Source organism: Mobula birostris, chromosome 15 (assembly GCF_030028105.1).
Source record: "Mobula birostris isolate sMobBir1 chromosome 15, sMobBir1.hap1, whole genome shotgun sequence".
Lineage (NCBI taxonomy): Eukaryota > Metazoa > Chordata > Chondrichthyes > Myliobatiformes > Myliobatidae > Mobula > Mobula birostris.
Window position 1 is genome coordinate 43,805,653 of NC_092384.1, and position 25,617 is coordinate 43,831,269.

Sequence of the window (25,617 nt, forward strand, 5' to 3'; positions counted from 1 at the left end):
CTAGGTAATGATAGAGATCTAGGAAATTATAAGGCTAGCAAGAAGAAGCTTAAGAATGAAATTAGGAGAGCCAGAAGCGGCCATGAGAAGGCCTTGGCGAACAGGATTAAGGAAAACCCCAAGGCATTCTACAAGTATGTGAAGAGCAAGAGGATAAGATGTGAGAGAATAGGACCAAGCAAGTATGACAGTGGAAAAGTGTGTATGGAACCAGAGGAGGTACTTAATGAATACTTTGCTTCAGGATTCACTACGGACAAGGACCTTGGCAATTGTAGGGATGACTTACAGTGGACTGAAAAACTTGAGCATATAGACATTAAGAAAGAGGATGTGCTGGAGCTCTTGGAAAGCATCAAGATGGATAAGTCACTGGGACCGGATGAGATTTATCCCAGGCTACTGTGGGAGGCGAGTGATGCGGTTGCTGAGCCTCTGGCAATGATCTTTGCATCATCCGTGAGGACAGGAGAGGTTCCAAAGGATTGGAGGGTTGCAGATGTTGTTCCCTTATTCAAGAAAGGGAGTAGAGATAGCCCTGGAAATTATTGACAAGTGAGTCTTACTTCAGTGGTTGGTAAGTTGATGGAGAAGAACCTGAGTTATGAACATTTGGAGAGGTATAATATGATTAGGAATAGTCAGCATGGCTTTGTCAAAGGCAGGTCATGCCTTATGAGCCTGATTGAATTTTTTGAGGATGTGACTAAGCACATTGATGAAGGTAGAGCAGTAAATGTAGTGTTAATAGGCATCCGTTAGTCTCGTGAGACCATGGATTTGCACCTTGGAAGGTTTCCAGACTGCAGGCCTGGGCAAGGTTGTATGAAAGACTGGCATTTGCCCATGCTGCAAGTCTCCCTTCTCCACACCACCGATGTTCTCCAAGGAAGGGCCGATACAGCTTGGGTACTGCCGGTATAAATGTAGTGTATATGGATTTCAGCAAGGCATTTTATAAGGTACCCCATGCAAGGCTTATTGAGAAAGTAAGGAGGCATGGGATCCAAGGGAACTTTGCTTTGTGGATAAAGAACTGGCTTGCCCACAGACAGCAAAGAGTGGTTGTAGACAGGTCATTTTCTGCATGGTGGTCGGTGACCACTGGTGTGCCTCATGGATTTGGTCTCGGACTCCTACTCTTCGTGATTTTTATAAGTGACCTGGATGAGGAAGTGGAGGGATGGGTTAGTAAATTTGCTGATGACACAAAGGTTGGGGGTGTTTTGAATAGTGTGGAGGGCTGTCAGAGGCTAAAGAGGGACATCGATAAGATGCAAAACTAGGCTTAGAACTGGCAGATGGAGTTCAACCCAGATAAATGTGAGATGGTTCATTTTGGTAGGTCAAATATGATAGCAGAATATAGTATTAATGGTAAGACTCTTCGCAGTTTGGAGGTTCAGAGGGATCTTGGGCTCCGAGTCCATAGGACACCCAAAGCTGCTGCGCAGATTGACTCTGTGGTTAAGAAAGCATACGGTGTATTGGCCTTCATCAACCGTGGGATTGAGTTCAAGAGCCAAGAGGTAATGTTGCAGCTATATAGGACCCTGGTCAGACCTAACTTGGAGTACAGTGCTCATTTCTAGTCTCCTCACTATAGGAAGGATGTGGAAACTATAGAAGGGGTGCAGAGGAGATTTACAGGGATGTTACCTGGATTGGGGAGCATGTCTTATGACATTAGGTTGAGTGAACTCGGCCTTTTCTCCTTGGAGTGACAGGGGATGAGAGGTGACCTAATAGAGGTGTATGAGGAGAGGAATTGATCATGTGGATAGTCAGAGGCTTTTTCCCAGAGCTGAAGTGGCTAACATGAGAGGGCACAGTTTTAAGGTACAGAGAAGATGTCAGGGGTAAGTTTTTTATGCAGAGAGTGGTGAGTGCATGGAATGGGCTGCCGGCGATGGTGGTGGAGGTGGATACGATAGGGTCTTCTAAGAGACTCTTGGACAGATACATAGAGCTTAGAAAAATAGAGGGCTATAACTTCTAAAGTATGTACATGTTCAGCACAGCATTGTGGGCTGAAAGGCCTGTATTGTGCTGTAGGTTTTCTATGTTCTATGTATCGAGTACAGGAGATAGGATATTATGTTGAAGCTATATAAAATGTTGGTGAGGCCTAATTTGGATTATTATGTGCAGTTTTGATCATTTACCTACAGGAAAGATGTAAATAAGATTGAAAGAGTACAGAGAAAATTTTCAAGAATGTTGCTGGGACTGGAGGACATGAGTTATAAGGAAAGATTGAATAGATTAGGACGTAGAAGATTGAGAGGAGCATTGATGGAGGTATACAAAATTATGAGGGTATAGATAGAGTAAATACAGGCAGTCTTTTTCCGCTGAGCTTGTGTGGGACTACAACTAGAGGTCATGGGTTAAGGTTGAAAGGTGAAAAATTTAAGGGGAACATGAAGGGAACTTCTTCACTCAGAGAGTCATGAGAGTGTGGACTGAGGCACCAGCACAAGTGGGGCACGTGAGCTCGATTTCAACGTTTAAGAGAAGTTTGGATAGGTACATGGATAGTAGGGGTATAGATGCAGGTTGATGGGACTAGGCAGTATAAATTGGTCAGCACTGACTAAATGGGCCAAAGGGCTTGTTTCTGGGTTGTATTTTTCTATGACAATATGACTCTAAGTTTCCCCTCATCTTCTCCTTAAACATTTCACCTTTCATGCTTAGCCCATGACCTCTCAATCTAATCTCACCCAACTTCAGTGGGTTTTATATCTACTCAGACACTTACTTGTTAGAAAATTTTAGCTTACCCCTGTCCATTTTTGTCAAAAAGAGCCTGCCTATTTGGAGGAACTGAGAAATAAATTTAAATTTTTCATTACATTACAGAGGCAGATTGTGACTCACTTTCAATATATTATGAATAATCACACCTATTTGATTTTGCTTTTTATCCCACAAGGAATTTTTTATGTCTGAATAGTCACTTCACACCCACTTATGGCAATGTTCACAACAGCAACATACTTGGTGGTCTCCAAACTTCATGGATGGAAAGGTATAAGGGAGTTCTCAGGGTAACACCCAAGGTTCGGCTGGTTCTAAAACAAGCCAGGTTTCAGAACACTGCTGTAACGTGCCCACATTGGTCTATTGGTGGGCTACTAAGGTGAGAGGAGACTATGGAAATTGGTTGTTCTCAGCTTCAGAAATGTGCCCTCTGTTGCTGACTGAATTCTCCCTGCAGCTCATTCCTCAGTAAATGATCTTGAACTATGGTATGTTTGTGAGTTGTTTGATGGGTAGTCATTCAGCAGTATTCTTTTAAATAAAACATTTTAGTATTTTCAGAACAATATTTTTATAATAAGTGATATACAGAGTGAGGTTTTAGCAAAATTTTGATCGTAAATGAATGAAAAAGGAAGTCAGATCACAGGGCAGAAGAATTCACTGTTCGCTCAGAGAGAAGACATATGAATCAGGTGAAATTTCTTTGATTGCTTGATTTAAGCAGGCACTTTGATTCCATTAACTCACTCTTGTTGAAGGGCAAATATAAAATAGACACCGAATGATCAGATAAATAACAACTGTCCCTGATCCAGTATGCAACAGTGGACTGATCCAATATGCAACAGTGGAGATTCCCAAGTTATGCCATATAACGATGATTCAGAACTTGCATCAGTCAATTTTTGGACGGCTGCAGTTTCTGTCGCACAGTAAGCAGATATTCATTTGTAAAGTGGTGCTGACAAATGAAAGATGATGCTGCTCACAATTCACATAAGGATTATTACCATGCAGGGTGGTGACAAATAAGCTAACTTTAATGTTGATAAAAGTAAAATTTGGAAATCAGTAAAATGAATATGGAAAATGTGGGGAGTAGGGATGCATAAATCTGAGCAGAAGTATCTTCCAAAGGGTCTACTTCCTTTCTTAATTAGCAGTTAAAACAAATTAAACTTTACCGTGAGTGACTGTCATCTACTCACTGATTATTGAAAATAAGTTTTTCCTTGATATCCTGGCTGATTAAATCCACAAATTCAGCTTGAACTACCTTGGACCAGTTCTGTTCTGTGTATCATTCAGTTTAAAACTGAGACTGTTAAAGAGACAGATCTGCAATCATTATGGAGTAGTATAGGCACTTTACAGTCCTTATGAACTTCACATAAATCAAAGCAAAATAGGACACTGCAAGCCCTTGCAGGTGGACAGAGAAAAGCTGGTAAACCAAGTGGAAAAGCAGCAAGGGTCTGAGAGCTAATAGAAACTATATGGAAAGCTTGGATTTGCGATAAAAAGGCACCTGTGGGAAAGGTTAGAGCAATAAACAGACTGGCAGTTTAGAACAGAAATTTCAGAAATATTGTGCTGTACTTTCTTGTATCAGAGGAAACAAAGTACAGCTCATTGTGAAGTCTGGTATGAGATTGCAGTAGGTGCAAAATCTCAGAAGCAGTTGAAGATATTTTAACATTTCTATCCTTCAAAACAACATTGAGTAAAGCAACTGTTAGGAGGGAAGTTGCATACAGGGCTTGCTATAAATTGTTAGGGAATGAGATTGCAGTAGGTGCAAAATCTCAGAAGCAGCAACTTCTAGATTAGAGAAAATTTACGGATTGGAAATGAAAAGCACCTCCAATGTCACCTGCCAACAACCTTTCTCTGGTTACACTGAAGTAAGTTGCACTACAGTACAGATGGGCAAAGGTTGACAGAAGAAGTACACTGAGGAATGTAGAGTCATGCTTAGTTGTTGTTTGTGTGAAGTATACCATGTTATCAGTTGTAATTATTTCGTCGTTCATTTTATGTTGCATTTATTTTTGCCGAGTGGTGATGAGAAATAGAATTTAGGTCCACTGTGAAAGGGGAATTGCCGTTTTATTTCTGTTATTGCTCTTGGGTCAGGCAATCAGAAGGGGACTGAACCCCCTGCTCTCCTGCTGTCTATTTCTGCTTTACTTTCTTGTCCTTCTGCAAGTGGTAGGTTATTTTCATGGTAAGATTGTGCAAAGACTCCAAGAATCTTGGCATCTGCTCCACCAAGTGCAGCAGGTAGGTCATCTCCAGGGTGGCCTAGGCAGCAGAACTGGTTCAACATGACAAACGTTGGCTTTTTTGATACTTGTCAGCAGATTGGCAATTCTTGTCCATTTGTTGCAGACAAAACTCGCTTGTGTGTCGGATATCATGATCGATCTTGCTTAACCTGGCCCTTGTTGTCTTGTATCCAATCTTCGGCGTGTTGTAATGGCTCAAATGCAGACAAGGATGAAGATTAAAAATTAGCACTATTTGTCACACGTGCTTTTAGATACATATAGTGAAATGTGTTGTTTCTGTCAATGACCAACACAGTCCGAGTCTATACTGGGTGCAGTCTGCAAGTGTCGCCATGCTTCCAGCACCAACGTAGTGTACCCACAACTTAAGAAGTCTAACCCATACATCTTTTTGGAAACTGGAGCACCTGGAGGAAACCCATGAGGCCATAGGGAGAATGTACAAACTCCTTACAGACAACAGCAGGAATTGAACCCCAGTCTTACGGCGGGTGCTGTAAAGTGTTACACTAACTACTGTGTCACTGTACCACCCACACAGAGGGCAGGGTAGATTGCTGCAAGGACAGTGGCCACTGATGTGCTAAAGCTGCTGTCTGTGGCAATACATTAGATGAATGTCAAGGAAATTTCTGCTACAGTACATCTCAGAGTTGATAGGCCATACCTGCAAAAGGCACTCAGTAGTTCTGTCCATAATAAAGATGCCTGGAGTCCTTGGGAAGTTTAATGTTTACTTGCTGTTTGCTCTCTGGTAACATAAAGTGATTGACCCTTGAGCCTTTTGGAATAAAAAGTGTTAGTGATTTCAAGTAACAGTGGAAGGCAAAGCAAGTACGTAGTTCCTGCTCCTGTTTGCAGGGGTACACTGTGTTAATTCTCATGATCTTGTTTAGAGAATGCAGTTGTGGCATGTTTCTGTGAGGACACCCTTACTGAATTGAAGACGAAGGGTGACCTCTTTGCTTCAGTAAGCTTGTCCTTGATGATAACTGCCACAATTGCATCCTCTCAGGTTTCCCAAGCTAATCATTTGTGAAGTTCCAGCAGGCCAAAAATCCCCAAACACTGCAGACAAAGATTCTCCTTCTTCCAACAGCTCGTCCTTGCTCCACATATCCTATACTCGTTCTCTCCTTCACCTACTTGCCAACGAATACAGTCACATCTGGGAACAACTGGTGGGTATTGAAATATTTCAACATCTGTTGCTACACCTCCTACTGGCATAGGCTCTGAAGGTGAAGAGGAACCTTTGAGAATCATGGGTAAATATATAGAAATCTACCAGCAGTGACATGAAAGTAGTTGCTGATCTTTTTTAAAAAGAATTAGTGCAAGTTCCTTTTCAGCTGTTAAATGCATGTTTGGGGAACTGAATTAAAGGAGAATATTAGCTGTCTAGATGAGCTCCAAAGTGACATGGCTGATGAAAAGCTCGCAGAAGTTGCACTTCTGGCGTAGTTGCAGTGTTAAGTCCGCACTTGACCATCCATATGGCATCAGCACCCCTCACTCCACAGTTATAAGCTATAATGGAACTAATTTAGTGCCTGTGGCACTCAAGAATTGCTTGCTTTGCAACCATATTTAGCAGCTGAAGTCAGCTTGCCAGGAACACTGTGAATGAGACCATGGAAGTTATATCACAAATGGTTTATAAATTATTAATACAGGTGAACCCAGAATATTAATTTGAGATAAATCTGGTTAGTGGTGATGAAGGATGTAAACTGAAATGAAGGAATGAATAGGACATTTAAAACACACATTAGTGCAGAGAAAATGTATTCCTGACACAGGCAAATCCTTTAAAATAGCTTTCTGTGTGAATTATTAGAATCAGTTTCTTGTGCTTGAAGTGCAACTGGATCGATTAAGCAGTAGTTCAAGGGGAGAAAATCTTGGTGGTTCAGGTATTCTTTTCCAATTTCTGAGCAATTGTTATGCTTCTTCTTGTGTTCTATAGAGACTAATCTACACCTCCTGATCACTTTGTTTTAATACTTGATACCTTTCAATTAATTTATCTTCAGACACTTCACTTCTGAGGAATCATAATCCATGCAAACAGGGAAATGTTTTGGTGAGGTGAGCATTTAGTATTGCTCCCTTTCAAGCATTAAGCAACTGTTGCTTTACTTCTAGCCTTTGCTGTGAGCAGTACCCTGCACAGCTTCCTTGTGCAGTTCTGCATTAAGCCAAAATAATGCACAGAATCAGGCATGCTGCTGATGCAGCTGCTTCCATTTTTTCTATTAGTCATTTAAATGAAATATGCCATCTGCTGCTAAAAGATGATGATGGTAGAATCTTAAGAATTTGGTGAAAAGATAAGCAAACGTGAGTCGTCAGCATTCTGCCAGCTTCCAATATGAAAGAGAGAGACACACTATTGACAAGACTGACTTAATGTTGTGTTAGCAAAATCAGTGGAGAAAGTTCTGACATTGGTTGTAATGATGGTGATAATTTGTATGCATTGTAGATGTAGGAGAGGAATTGGGAAGGCCTGCAGGAATACAACAGCCTTCTTTACTGAGGGATCGTGCCCATGGATCAGCCACCCGGGATTGCCCCTACTGCGGCAAATCGTTCAGAACTTCCCACCACCTGAAGGTCCATCTGCGAATCCATACAGGTCAGTGAGCACTCCTGAAATTCCCCACATAGATTAGTTCCAAATGGTTTTCTTATGATATTTGTTTGTATGAAGCAGAACATTGCTTCTCATTAAATGTTTGCCAGATAGCCAAAGTATCTACCAAATCTAATATAGATTTTACTGCAGTTAACATCAGTTTAAAAAGAAAGATTTGTTCTGTGATGAAATCAGCTCACGCTCTCATATCCTGTTTGCCACTGGTGGTTAAAATTATAAGCATGATAGAGCCTTGCAATATGGGAACACATGACACCAATGACTGTGATAAGCAGAATCACACAGACCCATTCTGATTCATTGGAGATTCAATTCTAGTGAATCTTGCAGTGATTATGTAAAAAGTGAAATTATTTTCTGTCAATATCACCATAAATTAGGCAAATTGAGTAGCTGGACATCAAGGTCGGCTGTGACACCTGTTGTCAAGAAACGCATTTCTGCTTTTCACAAACAGTCAAACATAATCTTATTCTGTAAAATGCAAGTTTATATATTGGCACATGCTACTGTCTTTTACATGCATACAGTTGCTATTTATTTTTTTCCATTTGAACAGTTGGCTTGCAATTATATTGGTCGGCACTGCCTTACTGCTGCAGCTCTAGCTCATCAATCTGTACTGTAGAACAGCTTCAGTCTGTTTCTCAAATTACATTTAGCTCCACATAATGTTAGATCAAAATATTACATACAAAATAAGGCTGGGATGCAGGTCGATCAGATAGGTTCTGAAGGACTCCCCCGTTTATGTTATCTCCGTGCCTCATCTTTTATCCCATATCCCCCTTGGATTACATTTGTCTTATCTGTTCAAATGTAACACTATGGAAGACTGATTAATTATCGATGCTGCAGCCTCGGGATGTACCATAGTTTTCTATAAGTACTGAACTGCTCTTTAGCTGTGTAGTCACTGATATAAGGCAGGATAGGCAACAACTAAAATGTGTACAACATGAAGCTTTAACAGTAACACCACAGTAATGATGAGTTAGCTGCTTCAGTGGTGCTGGTACAAATATTGGCTGCAAATTCAAAGAGACTAACCCGTTCTTCTTTAGATGGTGCTATGGTAGCTTCTAAGTCCATCTGAGTTTAACACCTTCTTTGAAAGATGGTACATCCTCAGTATGGCCTTGATATGCGAGCCCATATTTTGCACTAAAATCTCTGGAGCGGAAGTTAGACTCACAAGCCTGGTACCCAGAGACATCACCACATTCTTGTTTTTCAATACCTGTGTGATCAGTTGAACTAGAGAGTACCAATTTCAATGGGGATGTGAGGTCTTTCTGTTATCTAATAGGTAGAAAATGATCCAACTGCTCCACCACTTTATCTCTCTGTAAAGAGGTTCCATATCACTAAATATACTTTGTTCCTTTCTTTTGGACTTCAGACCAATCCTTTCCAAAGCTTATCCTTAATCTATAAGTTTCCTTAGCCCCAGCCTGAGCTGGTGAAATAGTTGACAACAATCAGCTTTGATGGCAATGACCCTATGCAGGATAGTTGGAGCTTCTATGAATTACAAAGTTTCTTCAAAAGCAGAGGTTGGCAGAAATAGTCGTAAACATTGTTTCAGCTGAGTTTTGCTAGACTTTCAATGGAGTTACGATTGAGGGGACACCCAATTATATTAAGTGCGCTTTTCCACTGCTTGTAATAAGCATCCCTTGCATGCTGTATGTTATCTACGTTCTTGCAACCAACGTAAAAATATTCTAAAATTCTAAATGTTTGTGGTGGGGCTGAAAACTCCAGCTTGTTCTGATGTCTTTCCCAAACACTGATCACCTTCTTCCCAACTTTCTCCTGGATCTGCAACCTACATCAGTTCCAAAAATAACTTTCATGTAAATCACACAGCCCCTAGCTCTCTGAACCTATCTTCACTGGTGCACCTCCATAACAACTTCTGAGCGTACTGATTCACTTTTGGTTGAAAAGAAGGCTTGGGAACAAGTATAAGCAAAACTTAAGAGGGTAGGTGGTTTTCCTGGGAAGGAGCTAAGTATTCTTGAGTTTCTGCTAACCTGGAAAAAAGCTTCAGAGGAAAGAAAGAAAAAGCTTCCAGAACTGTCCAAGACAAACGAGCCCAATACATTTAATATCAGGGAATAGAAACCCTCTGGGATGAAGAATGAAGTTTTTGATTTTATCTTTTTGGGCAGAGATGTGTATTCAGCCAAAAAATTTAATGTTACTTTATTTGAATGATGAAGTGTATGGCCTGGTATGATGTTGCACACTTGACTTGGATAGGCTGTGGCTAAACACCTATTGTGCCGACTTTCCAACATATACTGCTTTAACTGATTGTGCCAGCAAATAAGACTTTCCTCATCAACCCCAGGACAGCAGACAGAAGTGTCAGCTAGCATTCTCCCTCACCATCAATGGCCTATGACTGCTTCTTGAAAGTGAACATGTGTAGGTGCCAAGTGTGGACCCAGACAAAATTAGCTGTGCTGCCACAAAGATAATTAGGCAGCCTCTCTGCTCACAGTTCAGGTTCCTACATGATGAATGGTCACTTGGATGAGGCACTAAGGGTTGGTGGTGCCAAGGGAAACCAGTAGCAGCTTTAATTAAATGCATTGGTAACGTGGCGCTTTTAAGAGCGAGTTCGATAAGTGAACATGGAAGAGTGGCAATATATATCGAAAGCGAGACAGTAAGAGGCTTGTGTGAAACAGAAATTAGTGTGAACCAGGTAGGCCAAATGGTCTGCTACATATTCCTTGTAATTTTTTTCCCAGGTGTAACATTAAGAAACATGCACGTGGCATATAATGTCTATTCAGTGTCTTTAAGGGATGGAGAGATAGATTCAGGCGGCCTGTGTTCAGGTGGAAATTTCAATAAACAATTCATTTTGGAGACCAGATATACCAACTACTGGTTTGTCATTTAACTGCATGCATCATAGGGGCGGTAATGAGCGACTGCATCTGTTTTTAAATCTAGACTCTGTTAGCTGTAAACACCACCTACTATAGATTGCAGTGGAATGATCTGTGAGATTAAGAACTGCTTATTGCTGTCTTCAGCCTACTACATTTTTATTTATTTTTGAAAATGGCTGGATTCTTCTTCATGGAGCAGGATCCCAGCCGTGTCAAACAATGATAACTGAGCGGCTGATAACTGAGTGACTGATTTTTATTACTGGGCCAGATGTCCTTCTATTAGTGTTCTGATGTGGCTGGTATCAATTTTTTTTTTCAAGCATTAAACATTTTGAATATTGCAGATGGTAAATTTAAATTAAAGCCATAGTGCTCCAATTGGGAAAGTGCTGGGATGGCCTACTTTGTTTTGACAATTTCCAATATTCTATGTTCGGTCATTTATCCATTCCTGGGAATATCTGTCTTCTCACTGAGTTTTCCCCGACACTGAAAACCAGTCAGTCCCTGTATTTTGCCCAGCAACACTCATTGCATCACCACCCCCCTTTCCCTCCGATCTCCGACAGTGAATTTCTTACCATCACTACCACTTCATGTTGACATCCTTACTGCAAACAGGTAGAGTACATAAGAACTTAAGGACATAAGAAATAGGAGTAGGAGGAGGCCATCTGGCCCATCGAGCCCGCTCTGCCATTCAATAAGATCATGGCTGATCTGACCATGGACTCATCTCCACTTATCTGCCATTTCCCCACAACCCTTAATTCCCCTACTCTGCTAAAGAGTAAGTAGAGAGCTCAGCCTCTAGAGGTATTTACATCATTGTACAAGCCAAAACGCCAAAGATTTTGAGCTTCAGGTAGAGACTACGGACTATGATTCCTTAAACACTTATTATTTAATATCATCAGCAGTAATTTCTATTACATAATTTTGATTGGTTCCCATTTTATTTTTTTAAGTAATGTACACTTAGTTCATAAATGATTGCACTCAAGATTTTATCCTTTTAATAGCAGATATGTTACCTAAACCAAATTGTAAGTTAACTGTATGAAAAATGCCTTCAGGAAAAAATAGTGTACAGCAGTCAGCAACACTTCTATGGACTTGCTGGAGTTTAATTGAAACCACAGTTTTCTACTTCAGGGTATATCCAAAGCATCATGTTTCCAAGCAGCCATGGCCAGCACTGCAAGATTGATTATCAAAGCATTGGGGTCCTATTCAGAGAGACAGAGTTCAAATCCCAGTGTTCATTGCCATTTGAACTGTCAGCATTGGCAATGAACCCTGGGATCTGAACCCAGTCTCTCAAAATGGGACCCCAATGCTTTGGTAATCAATCTAGAAGCTTCTGGGCATAGCTGCTTGGAAACAGGACACTTTACATATACCCTGCAGAAGAATACTGAGGTTTCAGTTAAATTCCAGCATGTCTGCAGAAATGTTGTCATATAACATTTACTCTGGAGGCTTCCACATACAGTGAAATAAAACATTGTGTTTGTTGCAATAACATTTGCAAATAACTAAAATGTGCTGCATAATGCTTCATGAATGGAAGTTATATAATGTTAAAATGCAATCAAAACCTAAGAAAATGATATCCAGCATCTTGCTGGTGTTGGTATTTACCAACACATTTTTACAAAGTGGCAATAATCATTCAGCATCATAAGCCATGTATAAATCTATTTAAAATCTGATCAATACAGGGAGAATGAATTACTTACGATGTTCATCTATGATTAGAAAAGGTCCTTATGAGTGTAAAATTCACTTGACAATATTTACAAGAATAAAAAGGAACTTGGTAGCAATGGGCTATTAAACTGAGGAGAAGAAATTACACTGAAGAATGTAAATATGTGATCAAGGATCTAGGTCCTCTTGGACCCCCACTGCTTCACAGTATGAACTAAACTGACACACTGCATTGAGAAAAAGTGAGAGCAATGTGTATGTGCTCATACATGAGATGGAATCCTTCTCCATCTGCTTCCACACTTCTCTCATATTCCATCTCTTTTTTGTCATTATTTTATTCTCTGCTCAGTACCAGAATTAGTTGAGTAGCATGGAACAGACTAGAAATCAATTTGAATTTGCCAAAAGGAAAAATAAATGATTGGAGATGTGTTAATATTAATTTTGGGGAGATTAAGTTTCAGTTGGGGCTGATTGTCTGCTGCAAGGTAGTGACTTGGGGCTTTCAAAAGCAGCCTATTAGCACGTGTGCATTGTAGGTCAGTGATTAGTTAGTGGCCATGAAAGGAATACTTTGTGAAGAGGGTTAAAGATTGGATATGTAATCATTAAACATCCATGAGGATAGAACGGAAGACATAATTAATATGAGGAATAACCAATCTTATATGGCGGGCTGTTAAATTTTTAAAAATGTAGTTTTATCAAACTTGATCTTAAGTGGGCTCTCATACATTAGCTCCATTAGTAGATTAATTAACAAGATTTTAATTTTCTAACCTCCCTGATTTTGTTGGATCTCATTAACATTTTCTTTTCATTTTATTATTATCTTTCCAAAACACCATCAAAGAAGATTAACCAGCCATTTATTTCTTTTGCTGCTTATAGAATCTTCCTATGGACATAGTTGTTTAAAAATACTTTCTTGGTAATTATTCAGCAACAGAGAAGAAATAATATTCATCATGCATAATTCATTCATTCAGTTTTCTTAAATATCAGCCTCCCCTCCCATATTCTCTCACCACCACACAGAATGCTCCACAGAACTTTTCATGCCCAAGTCAACAGAAAGAAGAGACAGTATAATAGACAAAGGAAATTCATCAAAATGGAGTTCCTCCAGAATGGCTGATCAAGAAAATTGCTTCAGGTCCTGGAGAAGGATCTATTATTGAAACCCTGAGTTAACTCCATGCTTTAATGTTTCCATTGTCATAACCCACTATACCGAAGTACCTCTTTATTATTTTCATACAAATCTTTACTAACTTGAGCTATTAGCTGATCACTTTTGCAGTCTTGGCCCATGGCCATCTTGATGACTCAGTTCAGATGATAATCTCTGGATCAGGTTTTGGCGTCAGGCTGTACAGAAAATTTTTCTGCATGGTTTAGATATTCCAGTACAGTCCTGAGGGAAGGTTACTTTTCTGAACCTTGGAATAAGATAATGAGCAGAGGTCCCATTTCTTTGTTAAGTGATGCATGCCAAGATTCCTATAGGTTTTCCTGAACATCAGACATCACCCTCCACAGCCAAAATCAGGTTGGAATGTGGCAGTATAAATAGAATGTGAAACTACTGTCCTCTTTGATGGAAAGTGAAGTTCCCTTCCAAAATTGGGGGAGGCCTTTCAGAGCATCATTCTTATGCCACTCAGATAGCAATCCTATTTCCTACTAATTTTCCCCATACCGTTTTCTCCCTCCACTCCCATGAATTCAGTCTAGATCCTACAACTTAACTAAGGGCAATTTAATGTGGCCAATCATAAACTTGAGAGATTCTGCAGAAGCTGGAAATCCAGAGTAACACATACAAAATGCTGGAGGAACTTAACAGGTCAGGCAGCATCTATGGAAAGGAATAAACAGTTGATGTTTTGGGTTGAGACCACAGTCCTTATTAAGGGTCTTGGCACCATCCACGTAGTTGCAGCTAACAATTACTGTCCCAAATGGTATTTGCTCTTGATTGCAAGTGAACTTCAGTACACATGTTAAGGTATCTTACCATAAAATAGCATCTTGTTGAGACCGGACATAATGTATTTAAAAAGGATATGCTTACTCTGGTAGGAGTAAGATTCATCTGTGCAGTTCCATGATTGGCAAATCTGTCATCAAAGGAGAGATTAAGCAGTCTAAGCTTCTGTTCACTACAGTTTAGAACTGTGATTCCCAAATGTTTTTGGGTTACCAGCTCCTTAGCTAAGGTGACCACTGGTGAAAAGGCATCAGTACCAAACATTGAATCCAGCGGTGTTGCAATGAGGTGTTTGGGAGCGGACCCAAGTGCAGGACACAGGCACGGAGACTTGACACGGAGACGAATTTGGACATGACTTGGACTCGGAACTTGACTTGGACTGGGACTCGGAGCCTTCAAAACAAAACAATGACAGACCACTCGCATCCCGGCTCAGAGCAGCGGCAAAACGGCCGGCAACACTCAGCTGGACACAAGACGGCAAAAACAAACAACGACAGACCACTCGCATTCTGGCTCGGAGCAGCGGCAAAATGGCCGGCAACACTCAGCTGGACACGAGACAGCAAAAACAAACAACAACAGACCACTCGCATTCCGGCTCGGAGCAGCGGCAAAACGGCCGGCAACACTCAGCTGGACGCGAGATGACAAAAACAAACAACGACAGATCACTCGCATCCCGGCTCGGAGCAGTAGCAAAACGGCTGGCAACACTCAGCTGGACACAAGATGGCAAAAACAAACAACGACAGACCACTCGCCTCCCGACTCGGAGCAGCGGCAAAACGGCCGGCAACACTCAGCTGGACACGAGACGACAAAAACAAACAACAACAGACAATATGAATCTTGAGGCGGAGAAGCTCATGAAGATGGTCTCTTATTCTTGGCAGCTTGGAAGACGGTCCCTTATTCTTGGCGGCTCGGAACATTCATTGCCACTCTGGCTACGGTGATGGACCAGCAGCGAGTAGACGTAAGCTGGAGTTTTATGCTGCCGGTTCGAATGAGGATCAGCTGCCCTAATCAAGGAGCCCAGTGGAACATGGGGAAAAGGAAATTAAAAGGAAATGAGTAATCAATGGACCAGACCATGACAGGCGGGCTTCTTGCATGCCTTCCATCTGTGTTGGGTTGAACATCAAGCTAGCAACTCATCCTCATAAAGACAGTCAAATGCTACAGGAATAGCAAAAGTGCTGCCCACTGTGCAATTCAACAGTTTTAGTGCATACCTTAGTAGTTCAATTATTTACAACTTCATTGCTTTTTCCCCTTTCAATGAGATGGTTGGGCTTCGTGCAGTGATATCAGCTTCTCAACATCAGGTTGTACGTCACTCAGAAGAAGTCCCAGATCTCCACGTTCAGTAAAGTGTAGTCTGTTTCGTTGCTTCGAAAAAGTTGGGCGACTGCACTGAAACTGTACTCCACTAAGTATGATGTTGGAAAGGCAAAAGAGAACATGTTGACCTTTTTCCACAGTGCAGGATAGCATTCAGAGATATCTTTCTTGATATAATTTTTTTGAACCCAGGCTTCAGCTCAAAGTCAATTTGTAGCAAGGTCAGTTTTTCCTTAATCCTTCCTGTTAATTCCTCATTGCAACTGTTCAGGAATGGGCTTGTTACCCAAACTGGAATATGGATTGAGAAGAACCTGAAATCTTGATATGTCTTTATGCAGCTCACACAGGTGAGCACAGTATACTTGAAGAACATCATCTGGTATTCTGTCTTTCTCTTCCAACTCAGAGAGGCTTAGAAGTTGAAAAAGGTCGCAACAGCCAAGTTGTACTTAATAAGGTTAACTTGGACAGAAATGTGGAGATGACCGATTTGACTTTGATGAGATTCACATAATTTCCTTGTAATTGGAGACCGATTTCATTTTGTGAATAATTCTGACAATAAACAATGCTATGCCTAATATTCTTGAGTTAATTACTGAATGACGAATTTCAGTCTTTGAAGAATTTTATCAGTATCAAAAAGTGCATAAGACCATCTCAGACACTTTCCTTCTGAAAGCCAGCTGACTTCTGTGTGCAACAGCAAATGTTCAAACTGTCCGTAATTCTCAATACAAAGCTCTCAAAATAGTCAAGAATTGAGAAGATGGGACTTGATTTAATTTACCAGTTTTTAATGATTTGTGCAGCCAATCACTTGGGCTTTATTATGACAAGATGATGTCTGTAAATAACAAAGTGAAGGGCAAATAAGGTAGGTACAGCTTTTTCAAGAAAATGAGAACCCCATGGTGGCGTCTTGTCATTGATGGTGCCCTGTCTGTTGCATAAGCAATAATGTTGATGAACGGAAAGTCATTTTCTTTGAAAAATTGCTCAACAACTTGAAATATTGACTCCCGTTTTCTTATGTTTCTTTTCCCCTGCAAATAACAACTCTTGAACCATGATTTCACCTTTTATGAAGCAAACATACAAAGATTTGTCATCTTGCAAAGTTGACTCATCCAACTGCGGAGCAAATTCTGTTGTCCTAAGTATGTTGCACAATATGCCTTCCACAGTCTTAGACATTTCATCTATTTGTCTTTTAAAAGAGTTACCACTGAGCACAATCACTTTAATTATTTGGTCTGGAGACTTATGCAAGCTGTACTCAGAACCTCTCTTACTGCTGGCAGAATCAGTGTTTCTCCAATTGTATGTGGCTTTCCAGATTTAGCAATGAGCAATGAAATGCTGTATGAAGTGCACAAGCCACTTGTGGTGAAGTGCTGGAAAACATGTTTTAAAGTGTTTTCTATTTCTGAAAGTTTTCATGAAGTGACTGAAAATAAGTCAAGTTTGCTCTATCAGAGTGTATTTTCTTCAAACGTTCAAGGAGCCTTATTCAGTTCATTGCCTCATTTTAAACAAACATGCTTTTTTTACACAACAGACACATTGGTTGCTTAGTGCTGGTATAAATCCATATTTTAGATACTCCACACTACACTATCAGCACTTGTTTTTTGTTTGGTTTGCTTCTGCCATTTTCATTATGGATTAATGGCCATGGTCAATCACCTGTTCCTTAAGTCTAATATCAAGCACAGCAAATAATAAAGGGGCAAGTTATGACTTCATTACAACTCAGACAGAACCTGACTCTCTGCCTGAAGGGACATAAAGTAGGCCAGTGATACCTCGATTGGGCTGTGGCCCAGAGAAATGAGGTGAAAACCATTTGAAAGGGCAGATTCTGATCTTTAGCCCTTTGAACACCATACACTAATTCACAGGAAATGCATCATGGTGTGATTAGAGTATGGGAATCAAGCTACCTGTACCACACTATTGCCGTTAAAAACACCATTTGTGTTCTTGGTGTGAGATGAGGGAATTCTGGGAGGTCTCCAGTGTCCTGGATAACCACATCTGCACCAGGTGCACTGAGTGCGGCTCCTCAGAGACCATGTTAAGGAACTGGAACTGCATCTCGATGACCTTTGACTCATGCAGGAGACTGGGGAGGTAGAAGCTACAAGGAAGTAGTCACCCCTAGGTTGCAGGAGACATGTAACTAGGTTACTGTCAGGAGAAGAAAGGGAAATGGGCAGACAATATAGAGTACCTTTTTGACCATTTCCCTCAATAATAGTAAGTATCCCCTTTTGGATACTGTGCAGAGGGACGGCCTACTGGGGGGGAGCCACAGCAACCTGGTCTCTGACACTGTCTAGGTGCCACGGCTCAGAAGAGAAGAGAAATGAAGAGAACTGTAGTAGTGATAGGAGATTCCATAGTGAGAGGAATAGAGATGAGATCTTGTGGATGTGATAGAGACACCTGGATAATAAGTTTCCTCCTAGATGCCCGAGTCAGGGACATCTTGGATCGGGTCCATGGGACTCTAAAATGGGAAGGTGAGCAGCCAGAACTCCTGGTACATATTGGTACTAATGACATAGGTAGGAAAGATGAGGTGGTCCTGAAGAGAGATTTTAGTGGGCTAGATAGAAAGCTAAAAAGCAGGACCTCCAGGGTAGTAACCTCTGGATTGCTGACTGTGTCATGCACTGGTGTAGGTAAGAATCGGAGCATTTAGCAAATGAATGTGTGGCTGAGGTATTGGTGCAGGGGTCAGGGTTTCAGATTTCTAGATCATTGGGATCTCTTCTGGGGAACGTATGACATGTACAAAAGAAGCGGGTTACACTTGAATCCGAAGGAGAGCAATATACTTGCAGGCAGATTTGCTAGCGCTTTACTGGAGGATTAAACTAATTTGGCAGGGGGATGGGAACTAGAGTTGGTTTACAAAGGGGCAGTGTGTAGTGAGATTAGTGTGGTGGGTGGAGCTGGCAAGGACAGGCTGATGATAGGGTAAAATTGTCATCAAAGGGATGAATGGCAATGTAAAAGGGGAAGAAAATCAAAAAGGGTGATAGATGCAGGAGTGAAGGTGTTATATTTGAATGCACACAGCATATGGAATAAAGTAGATGAACTTGTAGCACAGTTACAGATTGACATGTATGACATTGTGGGTATCACTGAATCATGGCTGAAAGATAATGGCCGGGAGCTTAATGTCCAAGGATACACACTGTATCAAAAGGACAGGCAAGTAGTTAAAGGGGCTGGGGGAGCTCTGTTGGTAAAAAATGAAATCAAGTCATTAGAAAGAGGTGATATAGGATTACAAGGTGTAGAATCCTTATGGGTAGAGCTAAGAAACTGCAATGATAAAAAGATCCTGATGCGAGTTATATACAGGCCTCCAAACAGCAGCAAAGATGTGCCCTACAGATTAAAATGGGAGATAGAAAATGCATGTCAAAAGGCCAAAGTTACAATAGTCATGGGGGATTTCAATATGCAGGTGGATTGGGAAAACCTGATTGGTACTGGGTCCCAAAAGGGGGAATTTGTAGAATGCCTATGAGATGGCTTTTTAGAGCAGTTCATGGGTGAGCCCATGAGGGGATCAGATATTCTAGATTGGGTATTGTCCAATGAACTGGAACTGATCAGATAGCTTAAGTAAAGGAACCCTCAGGGAAAGAGATCATAATATGTTAGAATTCACCCTGCAATTTGAGAAGGAGAAGCTAAAGCCAGATGTATCAGTATTATAGTGGTGTAAAGAGAATTACAGAGGCATAAGAGAGGAACTGGCCAAATTCATTGTAAGGGAACACCAGCAGGTATAATGTCAGAGCAGCAATGGCTGGATTGTTTGGGAACGATTTGGAACACACAGGATAGATGCACCCCAAAGAAGAAGAAGAAGAAGAAGTATTCTCAAGGCAGGATTTTGCAATCGTGGCTGACAAGAGAAGTCAAAGCCAACATAAAAGCCAAAGAGTGTGCATGTAATAAAGCAAAACTTTGTGGGAAGTTAGAGGATTGGGAAGATTTTAAAAACCAACAGAAGACAACTAAAAAACCTCAAAAAGAAGGAAAAGATGGAATATGAAGGTAAGCTGGCCAATAATATTGAAGAGGATACCAAAAGTTTCTTCAGATATATAAAGAGTAAAAGAAAGCTGAGTGTAGATATCAGACCACTGAAAAATGATGCTGGAGAAGTAGTAGTGGGGACAAGAAATTGGATTAACTGAAGAAGTATGTTCCATCAGTCTTCACTGTGGAGGACACTAGCAGTATGCCAGAAGTTCAAGAGCATCAGAGGAAAGAAATGAGTGAAGTTGTCATTACTAGGGAGAAGGTGCTTGGGAAACTGAATAGTTTGAAGGTAGATAAATCACCTGGACCAGATGGTCTACAATACATCCCAAGGTTCTGAAAGAAGTGGCTGAAGAGATTGTAGAGGTATTGGTAATGATCTTTCAAGAATTACTGGTTTCTGGTATATTTCAGGAGGAAATTCCAAATGTCACATCACTCTTCAAAGAGGAGGGGGAGGCAGAAAAGGAAATTCTAGGCCGCTTAGTCCGACTTAAGTGTTTGCAAGGATGTACGAGTCGATCGTTAAGGATACGGTTTCAGGGTACTTGGACACACCTGATAAAATAGGCTGAAGTCAGCATGGTTTCCTCAAGGGAAAATCTTGTCTGATAAATCTGTTGGAATTCTTTGAAGAAGTAACAGGCAGGATAGACAAAGGAGACTTAATGGATGTTCTGTACTTGGATTTTCAGAAGGCCTTTGACAAGGTGCCACACATGAGGCTGATTAACAAATTAAGAGCCCATGGTATTTCAAGAAAGATATATTAGCATGGATAGAGCATTGGCTGGTTGGCAAGGAGTAGGAATAAAGGGAGCCTTTGCTGGTTGTTGCCGGTAACTAGTGGTGTTCCACATTGGTCTGCGTTGGAATCACTTCTTTTTCCATTATATGTCAGTGATTTGGATGACGGAGTTGATGGCTTTGTGTTCATGTTTTGTGGATGATATGAAAATAGTTGGATGGACAGGTAGTGTTGAGGGAGCAGAAAGACTACAGAAGGACTTAGACAGATTAGGAGAATAGGCAAGTAAGTGGCATATGGAATACTGTGTCTGGAAGTGTATAGTCATGCACTGTGGTATTTTCTAAATGGACAGAAGATTTGGGAGTCCTTGTGCAGGATTCTCTAAAGGTTAATTTGCAGGTTGAGTCAGTAGTGAGGAAGGCTAATACAATGCTAGCATTCATTTCAAGAGGTGAAGAATATAAAAACAAATATGTAATGATGAAACTTTATAAAGCACTGGTGAGGTCTCACTTGGAGTATTATGAGCAGTTTTGGGCTCTTTATCTAAGAAAGGATGCTCTGAAATTGGAGAGAGTTCAAAAGAACTTCATGAAAATGATTCTGGGATTGAAAAGCTTATCATATGAGGAGTGTTTGATGGCTCTGGGCTTACAAAATTCGATAGAGTGAATGTGGAGAGGATGCTTTGTATGGTTGGCAATTCTAGGACCAGAGAACATAGCCTCAGAATAGAGGGGTATCTATTTACAATCAGGATAAAGAGGAATTTCTTTCGCTGGAGAGTGGTGAATCTATGGAATTCTTTGTCACAGGCAGCTCTGGATGCCAAGTCATGGAGTATATTTAAGACAGAAGTTGATAGGTTCTTGATTAGTCAGGACATGAAGGGTTACAGGGAGAAGGCAGGAGATTGGGGCTGAGAGGGAAATGGATCAGACATGATGAAATGGTGGAGAAGACAATGGACCAAATGGCCTAAATTTCCTCCTAATTCTTAATTAATTTGACATTATAAGATACTACAGCATTTCAAAAGAAATGTCATTATTAATGCATAAGCCTTAGTATAGTTGATACTTGGCTGAAACATGGAGTGTGAAATTAGTGAGGTCATGTAAAAACTGTATGAAACATTAGTGAGGCCCTAGTTACAGTCCTACATATGGTTCCATTCACCATGTTACTGAAAGTGTATGATGCCACTGGAGATGGTGCAGAAGGGATTTACAAGAAATTTGCCAAGGCTGGAGAGCTTCAATTTTAAGGGAAAATTCGCTTAACTGGGGCTGTTTGCATTGGAACAGAGTAGGCAGAGGTGAGATTGCATCTAGGTACAGAAGGCTACAAACCAAGATCTGCACTGGGCTTCATCCTTTTCTTTTGATGCAAAGGCACAAGGGAATTTAAAGGGCACGGTATTTTATTTATTCTGTGTACATTTCTATGGCTTGATTTTATACCTGGTGTTATCAGCAGACTATCTACTCATGGAACAGAACAGTTAATTTTGATACCAACCTCAACTAACTTTGAACCCACCACCAGGGCTGAGCAATAGCAGTGAGAATCAGGAGCCTTGGCCATTGATACCCTCATGCTATCTGGCTCAAAGCATAAAACCCAGCAGAGAGCAGGAATCTCAGTTGGGCCTTATAATCAGAGATTTGTGTACACAACAATTACCCATGTAGATTATTAACCTTCGCTCTCTCCTGGTCAGCTTTTCAACCAGTGTACTGTCAGTCTGCACAGCAAAGACTGGAAGATACTGAACTTGTAGCATCCATTCAGTATCTCCTTATCTTTGCCCTTTGTTGCTCGGGATCTGGTCTTTTTCTCTTTTCGAGTGGCTACGATTCTTATTTGGAGCAGATATCAACCTCAGCTCCAGTTTCTGGTTAACCAAATGAGATTATCTTGGGGAAGTTCATCTCAAAATCTTGGTAAGAAAGGAAGAGCGGAGAAATGATTTCACAATAACAATGTATATAATTCCAGAGTGGACATTTAAAGGGGAAATTACCAATATTACTGTACAAGGAGACTATTTTAATCTGATAAAACAGGGGAAATCATGCAAATGGAGACCCTTGAGAGGTGTGTGAGAGTCAGTCTCTCATAACCACTCCCCATTGCACTACATGCGTAGCTGATCAGTCCATTGTAGGTGAACAGTGGAAAATTATTCACAGTAGAGAGCAGATAGATGCTGAAGCAGGCACCCCTAGGACTGAAGTACAGAATAATTTGTACAGACAGCAGGTATTCTCTCTCTTTTTTTTCTGCCAAGCTTTTTATGTGCAGCATTTGATTCATGCCCTGAATTGCACTTGTATGAAAAAAGTCTGTTCTATTTAACTGATCGTCTAAACAAGTTAAAACCATCCAGTCTTAATTTGCAGTCACTGGCATTCTGTTGTCTCACTGAGACAATAAACTGAGATCTTCTCAGTTTAGCTTTGCTGTTAATGCCGACTGAGATCTGTACAATCACATGTCAGTGTAAACTTAGATTCAGAAACAAATCTCCCTTACTGGCTAACATGTTCCACCCTCTATTGGCAACTGACTCCCTGCACCACACCATCTGGTGTACCCTGCTCCCAGTAATCTCCTTCACTTTTCACTGCCTTTAGGAAATCCTTCAACAAAAACAAAACAATATTAAATTAAAAATTGTTGTGTGGAAATGCAGAAGCTGGTTTCCACAGGAGTAATCACATTTCTTTAAAATCTACAATGTTGTTATAGCTTGGCATTATAAAAAGAGCATTTCTGTTCCACCTGAATGCTGAGTTTAGATTATGGCACTGCAGTGCAGCGTAAAAAAAACCTGATGATATAATATATAAGATCCGATATTTCCAGGAAATGTGCAGTGTTCCACTTGCTCTGCCCTCAGGAAACTAAAATATGGTTTATAGAATACTGTTACCAAATTAGTTTGAAGATTTTTCTGATCTTTTGAAGTTAATATTCTTTTCTTTTATTCACCTATCTTTGGTGATAGCTATGTGTAGGTTCTCCATGTGGGTTAATCACATCAGCCAGTAGGTTATGGGTTCAATTCTCAGAACAGATAGTTGTGTGCAAAAGTTCTGATACTGAAGTACAGAGGAAACACTATGCTGCGAGGGGTTGCCCCACTAGGGGAGGTCTTAAACTGATAATCTCTTTGCTTTGTCAGGTGGATGTGAACATCCGTTCCTAGAAAGTGGCAATCAAGTGAGGACAGGATCATTTTGAAGAATCCTGGCTAATACTTATCTTTCTCTCAATATTATAAAAGCAGTTTTGGTATTCGCTATTACTTTCCCGTTTGTAAGAATTTGCAGTGCACCTGTGGGCTATCACAATTCCTACTTTTCACTCTCTTTGCTTGGCTACACATATTTGGGCATCCGCTGAAAGGGAGTGAAAGAGAGCTATATGAAGTCCTGATGAGAGGACTCATCCCGAAATGTCAATTTTATTCCTTTCCATAGATGCTGCCTGACCTGCTGAGTTCCTCCAGCATTTTGAGTGTGCTGTATGAACACAGGTTTCTCTTTCAAATATTGAACTTTTTTTTCAGACTTTCAGACATTGCATCTTCCATTGTATTTGGTTATGCTGTTTCCAGTTCTTGGTAAAACCGTTATTTTGGGGTAACATAAATGTCAGCTGAAGTGAAAGTGCTATATCTTGAACTACCAGTTGGTGAAGTGCATAGAACATTGAAATTAGAACAGTGTAGCATAGAAACAGGCCCTTCAGCTCACCAAGTTTTATTAAAGCTAATGTCATCAAATCCTACTGCCTGCATATTATCCATATTCCTCCATTTTCTGCATAATCAAGTGCATGTGTAAGCACCTCTTGAGCACCTTAGTTGTATCTGTCTCCAACAGCATTCCAGGCACCCAGTATTCCCTGTAGAAAAAACTTGTCTGACACATCTCCTTTTGATTTTTCTCCTCACCTTAAATGCATACAAATCTAGAGAAATATACCAGTTGCCTATCTATGCCTTTAGTAGTGTTATAAACTTCTGTCAGCTCTTACCTCAGCCTCTATCACTCTGCAGAAAACAACCCTGTCCTTATAGTACATGCCCTCTCATCCAGGAAGCATCCAGGCTGCTTAGGAAAGCCAATCTGCTGCTCCTGGGGGACTCTGATATTCTACTCCCCAACCCGACTTGCATCTCAAACACTGGCTCAGTCCTGCACATTCTTTTTGTTGTTTTAACAGAATTATATTTTAATTAGTTGAGGTTTTATAGGTCAGTCATTTTTTTCCTAGCTGAGGTACGTTGTAACTTAATAGTCTTACCTCAAGCAATCCAGTTAAGGAAGCTATGACTGAATAAGAATAGTCCTGGAGTGAGGTAAAGAAAGAGGACATTTATGAAATCTTTCTTTTTCTGCTATCTGGCCTGTGGCCACTGCTGGAAAGTGCGAATGTGTGGGAATTAACTGAGAACAGCATTAGCTTGAGCTTTAAGAGTTTGCTGATACTTGTGAGTGTTACACATAAATTTTGGACACCAAGGAAAAAATATTCTGAGTTATAGTGTTGCTGAGGCTGCTGTGGGATGTCCTGTTGTCATAAAGGACACATATAGCAATGTTCATTTTTTCTTTATTTTAAATGGTTAACATCAAAATGGAAATTGCACATTTTCATATAAATGCAAAATATATTATCATCGTAACACAAAGTTCAATATATTTTTGAAGAGTGCTCCTTAATCTAATCAGATTATTAATGATTTATAGCATTTGTTTAATGAATGAAATTTGTGGAGCTAAACGGAAGAGAGGAAGTGAATTTTCTACCTTCTATTCCTTTGGATCCTATGGATTAAGTCAATTGTGCAGATTAATACATTATTCAAATTGAGAATAATATGAAAGGTCTTTAACGCCAATTTATGAAGAGCTTTCCTCAATATTAATGTGGTGCTTTTCCTTTCCTGATCTAAGTCATCCTTATTGTCCATTAAGATGAAACATGTTACTGTGATGACAAAATATTGGATTATTTTTTGTTGTGGATTTATCTTGTCAGACAAAGAGTTGGAATTCTTCACCTTGATCTCAAATTCC

At 40.4% G+C, this 25,617-nt stretch overlaps 1 protein-coding gene across 8 annotated transcripts in view; it reads left to right on the forward strand.

The window, feature by feature from the left end:
- Positions 1-25,617, forward strand: part of znf536 (zinc finger protein 536) — a 504,062-nt gene that overhangs the window by 339,052 nt on the left and 139,393 nt on the right. For all 8 annotated transcript variants that reach the window (XM_072279690.1, XM_072279689.1, XM_072279688.1 and 5 more), the window contains one exon: positions 7,549-7,701. In XM_072279690.1, coding sequence (XP_072135791.1) covers positions 7,549-7,701 — 153 coding nt within the window. The remainder of the gene's footprint in view (positions 1-7,548; positions 7,702-25,617) is intronic.